Raw genomic sequence first — 6,000 nt, 5'->3', positions numbered from 1 at the left:
CCGTAAGTCGCCTCTTACGACAAGCATAGTCGCCTTTTACGGCAAGCATGGGTTGCTGAAGACCTATTCTACCCCGGATCTTCACGGGTCGCTAGGGTAAGAACATCTGTTGACTGGATACCTGCCCACGAGTAGACACGTGGTGATTGATTTCTCGTAGACTACGACTGGCACTAAGATTTAGTCTTTGTGAAACCTGCAAGTGTTAGCTTAAGCAGTGTTACCGATTCAGGCAAATGTAATAACCGTGCCTACACATAAGTAGATCAAACGTAGTTTAGACTGAACTTGAGTGACGTTGATGCGAGGATCTGTTTATGAAATTTTATATAAAACTCTTTTATAACAGTTGAACCCTAGCTGCAGTAATAAGTACGGAAATAGCATTGGAAGAGCGAAAGTTATGAACTTTTCACTTGAAGTAAACCTTTGAATGTATATATCTTCATGTTATAATGTCAGATTTGTCAGAAATGGTTCTGGTGTATGCTTAACTGTCATATGCATAATACTGATTCAAATTGTCAAACATTTTATCCCCAAATGAACTATTCTAACAACCCACCAACCTTCCACGACTTGGTCTGTCTGCTCGACTCCACCGATACAGTCACAGGTTGATGGACTGCACTCGCTCGTACCGAGAATTAAAATGCACCAACACTGCTATTGGCTGCTCAAACATTTCAGCTGACGTGACCTCCGAGGATTGGGTTGTCAGTTCTCAACTGAGAGAGATAATTGAGTCTAAAACGTATGTTTCTCCACCGGTTTCTCTGCAGCATAGTCTCATTTACATCATTTTTCACCAAACAAAAAACAAAAATTGGACTGTGAAGATTCGGGTTAGCAAGCCATGCTTGTCGTAAAAGCGATTATGCTTGTCATAAGAGGCGACCAACAGGATGGGGATGTCAGGCTCACTAACTTCGTTGATGCATGTGTCAACGTGCATGTTGACGGGAAAATAGCTCTTGGGGGAATAAAGGACAAAATCGACATCACTGTCCCAGAACATTTTATGCACAACATGTAAACAATAAACAACAAATACACAATGAGCAGAATACCTGCTCTGATCTTCCAGCTCAGACATACATGAGGTGAGCGGATCTCCAGCTCACCTCAGGACGTTTCCTACGAGCGGCACATCCTGCTCGAGGTCGTCCCCACACCAGCACTCGGAATACCAAGCTTGACTAACACCATGTAATGGTGACACACATATAATGAACAACAATGGACAGACAATGACGTTGCTCTGGACATGGTACTTCTGGGGGTGATGAACCGACATTGCTCAGGGGATGAACAATTAAGGCAATAAATGTCATACTATAAATAACAGTAATTAACGGGAAGTGATATAGTAGCCAAGGTTGGCTGACAGTCAATATACAATGAAATGGTGGTGAGGATTAACAACGGGGATTAGCGCCTAATACATAGTGACAATTACGTTATGGAGACATGCACATGTCATGGCTACAGGGTAATTAGCCTTTTAAATCAAATGTTCTTCAGACAATGGTTGCCGTAAATCAGTCGCTATGACACATGTCCAAATTGCGTGGATCGATGCTCCTATCAATCTCTGGATTGTCTGGTCCAGACTTGATAATTTACAGTCCACCGTCTTATAGCTGGAATATTGCGGAGTGAGGCGTTAAACAACAAACGTTGAAGTCACTACACGCACTGATATTTCCCTGTGATGTAGTTTTTAACAGACATGCTTATCTAACTACTGGTTTAGTGGGACCAGCAGGTCATTAGCACTGCGCGTAACAATTGATCAAACGGTCGATGCATGCCACAATGCATGTGTCAATTTCATACTTAACGCCGCACTCAATATCCCAACTATATGAAGGCTGCCTGTAAGTTGGTTCGTTTGCTGTTTAACGCCGCACTCAGCAATATTCCAGCTATATGACGGCGGTCTGTAAATAATCGAGTCTGGACTAAACAATCCAGTGATGCTGAGTGCGGCGTTAAACAACAAACTATACTAAACCGACAAACCCGATTCATTATAAAATCACCTCTTGCGAGATGAGGTGAAATTGGGTTTAACGTCGCGTTCAAGATTGAACTTTTATGGCTACGTGTGTGTGTGTGTGTGCGTGCGTGCGTGCGTGCGTGCGTTTGTGCGTGTGTGTGTGTGTTTGTGTGTCTGCGCGCGCTTGTACTAGTCCTGACTCTGACACAGTATACTGACTCCGAGCCGACCAGTCCTTGTTTTAGTCCCTTTATGCCGAGTGCCAGGCAGGGTAACAAGAGGTACCATCTTTTCACTTCTTTTGGTATGACGCGGCCGGGGATCAAACCCCGCTATTCCGCGCTCCGGGCGGACGCTCTACCACAATTGCGGTCTCGGGATAATGACAAAAACAATGACAAGTTGCCATAACACTAAACTGCCTCCAGAAATGTAACACTTTACACGTGGTTATCTCCCCTGGTAGCGCTCCTTCCACGGACCCAGTGATCGCCTGGGAACACCACGTGCACCAGGAAACGGAAAAGTTGTGGACGGAATTCGACTACAACAACGATGGCAAATTCGGCAGGGACGACGTCCAAAAGTTCATCCATGACTACGACACGAACGGTGAGTGAACTCTCGTCTCCTGAGAAGACAGACAGACAGGCAAACAGCAAACGGGAAGTTTGCAAAAGGATCAGATTATGTTTATAAGAAACAACCACTGATTTCTGTTTAACCTGCAGTTCCATGTATTTTCACGTGTGTCCATCATCTGTGTTGGTTCCTAGGAGACGGTGAAGTTACCCGGGACGAGTTCGACTTCCACTGGGGGGTGACGGAGCCTACTCTCAACATCGTCGGACACGGCCTTTTCCTGGAGTACGACGACGACCAAAGCGGTGTAGTGACGTCTTCCGACCTGGACGCCCTCTACGACAGGATGGACCAAGACGGTAGCTCATAATACCATCTTCTTGAAACCTAGGGGCTTCGGCAAATAGAACGGGTCCCTCATCCAGAAGGACACGCTTTCCCACTCTCATCCGTATTAATCCTTTTGTGTGTTCTGCATTCGCGCTGGTCGCAGATGTCTGCCCCTCAAAATGGTTTCAAAAACAAAGTTTTTATATCCGTCTAGAATAAACATCAACCGCTCCTGATGAATTTCCGTAAGCAAATGTGAAATGGGGTTTAACGTCGCGTCCAAGATTATTGCACTTATATAGCGACGTGCATGCACGTGTGTGGCTGCTTGTACTAGTCCGGACTAATGCCGATTTATAGTGCTAGCCCACTGAGATACCATGCCGCAGTTTAACATGAATACGCCACAGTATATTGACTCCGAGCCGACCAGTCCTTGTTTTAGCCCCTTAATGCCGAGCGCCAGACAGGGTAACAACAAGTACCATCCTTTAACGTCTTTTGGTATGACGCGGCCGGAAATCGCACCCCGAACCGGGCGGACGCTCTACCACTAGACCACGGAGGCGGTCGTATGCACGAGGAATTTTTTTCATAATAATTCATGTGAATTTAATTTACGCCAAATAGTATAACCATTTTTTATTTTACAGATGACGGAAAGGTCAGTAAGCATGAATTCAAGGCTTACTACAAACAGGTAGGTCACATGCGGCAAGGCCGCCATACTTATTTGTTATATCGTCTAGATTTGGGTTTCTCGTACGTTATAGTACGTTATAGTATGTAATAACATGTTATAGCAGTGTAGTTGTAAGGAACACTGAGTCGTCGTCATCATGTTTGTTGTTTTACGCCGCATCATGATACAGTCGGAATCGTTTAATCGACTCCTGACACAGAGATTTCTTATTAAGATGGATACGGCTCCGTCGCTTTTATTAAACTTCTGTAAAGGTGCAAACATATTTGAAAAAAAATAAAAATTCTTTATTTCACATTGTGACGTCACACATGGTGTATCATCATATTTCCACAAACGTTAACGTCATAAATGTGTTTTCCCACTATTTAATAAAATGACAAATTGGTGACAAAAAGCTAAGAGATGTAAATCTGATCTGAAACCTGTTTTAGTGTCTTTAAACCCGAAGGCACATCGTCAATAAGAAAGTCAAGAGTGAGTGAGTGAGTGAGTGAGTTGGGTTTAACGCCGATTTTACCAGTATTCTAGTTATATCGCGGCGTGTCTGCTTAATGTGAGAGGAAAGCCCGAAGTGATGCAGGTCTCAGACATTTACCACTTCGGTGAAACCCACGAGCACGAGTATGGTGCTGACAAACCTAGAAACATAATCATGGCGAACCGGGATTCGAACCCACAATCATAGGTTTGTGACGTGCCCAAGGGACGCAACTCTGCACAGCGAAACGCGGCACCTTAGACGACTTGGCCACCCGTGCCCCCAGAAAGTCATGAAAGTAGACAATGTAATACAAACATTCTTACAGTTAACCTTCTCTGAATCACAACAGATGTGAACCACACTGAACCGACTTTCCGGCAAACCTTAAATTCACCGCACGTCTATGAATTTGCACGTACTTATTTTCGAGGAATTACAGAACCTAGAAACACAATTTGGGCGAACCCACAATCATAGGTTTCTGGCGTGCCCAAGGGACGCAACTCTGCACAGCGAATCACGGCGCCTAAGACGGCTGGTTCGTTGGTTACACCGCAACTCGGCGGAATGTTGTCACGGGAGATGGAGGAACGTTGTGCACTTACCATCATGACGATGTTGAAGCACTGTTTCCTGAATTAGTGGGCTTCCAGTTCCCTTTCCGTGATCAGCGACAACACCGGAATGACACGACCGGTCACGAATAAGCGCTTCCATCTGACACTGACACTGACACACGTTCCTTTTTTGCAGCTCCTCACAGTGTTGTTCATCCTGCAGACTCAGCACATTGAGAATCAGGTCACCACACCAGCTCCATCAACATAACAAGCATAAACAGGAATAGACAATAATAAACGTCATACCCCAGTGATCTGCGTTGTCTTTCAATATCACCTGGTCAGGTATTGAGAAACAAAATGTTGTCAAACTTAGATGGGGTCAACGTCTCTTTATACAAATCTATGATCGCGGGTTCTGAGAGACAGAGATAATGACGTTTATGCATTGTTATTGTTACAAATGGGATGGATTTATAACGCCCAAAAGAAAATAATGTATAGCAAAGCTATACCAACGCACGCAATTCATTTCTTAATTTAAAGAAGAAGTAAACATATTTTGAGTGAGTGAGTGAGTGAGTGAGTTGGGTTTAACGCCGCTTTTAACAGTATTCCAGTTATATCACGGCGTGTCAGCTTAATGTGGGAGGAAAGCCCGAAGTGATGCAGGTCTCGGTGAAACCCACGAGCACGGGTATGGTGCTGACAAACCTAGAAACATAATCGGGGCGCACCGGGATTCGAACCCACAATCATAGGTTTCTGGGGTCCCCAAGGGACGCAACTCTGCACAGCGAATCGCGGCGCCTTAGACGACTGGACCACCCGTGCCCCCATGGTTTTTGCAAGAATGTCACAGATCTGTGCCGCAGATAGTCGACTTTACCCCCTGATGCGAGTTGCTGTGGGGATGAAGTCATCATGGTTCCGTAGTGTTCAGGTGGGGATGTACTTAAGGCCTTTGGACAGGATGTTAGTCTGTTCTGTGGTGAGCTCCTTTTTGCTGAGGTTGATAAGTCTGCGTAGGTGCTTGTGTTGCTGGTTTTTGGGCTTCTCGATGAGGAGGTGTTGGAACTTGTTGATGAGGTTGGCCTTGGTCTTCGTGTGCAGTTTGTTGTTGGCCTGTGTCTGGGCAGTGCGCAGCGAGGAGAAGGTGTCGGGTTGGAGCTTAGTGTTGAGCTGGTTGATGTGGTCAGAGATGTCTTTGAGGGAGATGGCCTTGATTTTGCGATGACGGCAGATTCGCCCCGTGATGAGGCGGTGTGAAGGATGTCTCGGGCAGCAGGAGAGTTGATGGGGGATCTGGTCCTGAGGCCTTTGGGGATAATGTGTTGAT

General features: G+C 45.5%; 1 protein-coding gene across 1 annotated transcript; it reads left to right on the top strand.

Moving 5' to 3' along the window:
* Positions 1-2,055: 2,055 nt before the first annotated feature.
* On the top strand, positions 2,056-4,973 carry LOC124144846. Its single transcript, XM_048389320.1, has 5 exons — positions 2,056-2,060; positions 2,469-2,614; positions 2,779-2,943; positions 3,568-3,614; positions 4,855-4,973. The coding sequence occupies exons 1-5, from the start codon at positions 2,056-2,058 to the stop codon at positions 4,927-4,929; spliced, it is 438 nt and encodes a 145-aa protein (XP_048245277.1). The 3' UTR covers positions 4,930-4,973.
* The last annotated feature ends 1,027 nt before the right edge of the window (positions 4,974-6,000 follow it).

Source organism: Haliotis rufescens, unplaced genomic scaffold (assembly GCF_023055435.1).
Source record: "Haliotis rufescens isolate VD_foot unplaced genomic scaffold, xgHalRufe1.0.p SCAF_8, whole genome shotgun sequence".
Taxonomy (NCBI): Eukaryota; Metazoa; Mollusca; class Gastropoda; order Lepetellida; family Haliotidae; genus Haliotis; species Haliotis rufescens.
This window is presented reverse-complemented; position numbering and strand designations above follow the sequence as displayed.

Coding starts and splice junctions, on each gene's coding strand:
- LOC124144846 (XM_048389320.1), top strand. Junction 2,944..3,567: donor CGACAGGATGGACCAAGACG/GTAGCTCATAAT, acceptor TTTATTTTACAG/ATGACGGAAAGGTCAGTAAG. Junction 3,615..4,854: donor TCAAGGCTTACTACAAACAG/GTAGGTCACATG, acceptor CCTTTTTTGCAG/CTCCTCACAGTGTTGTTCAT.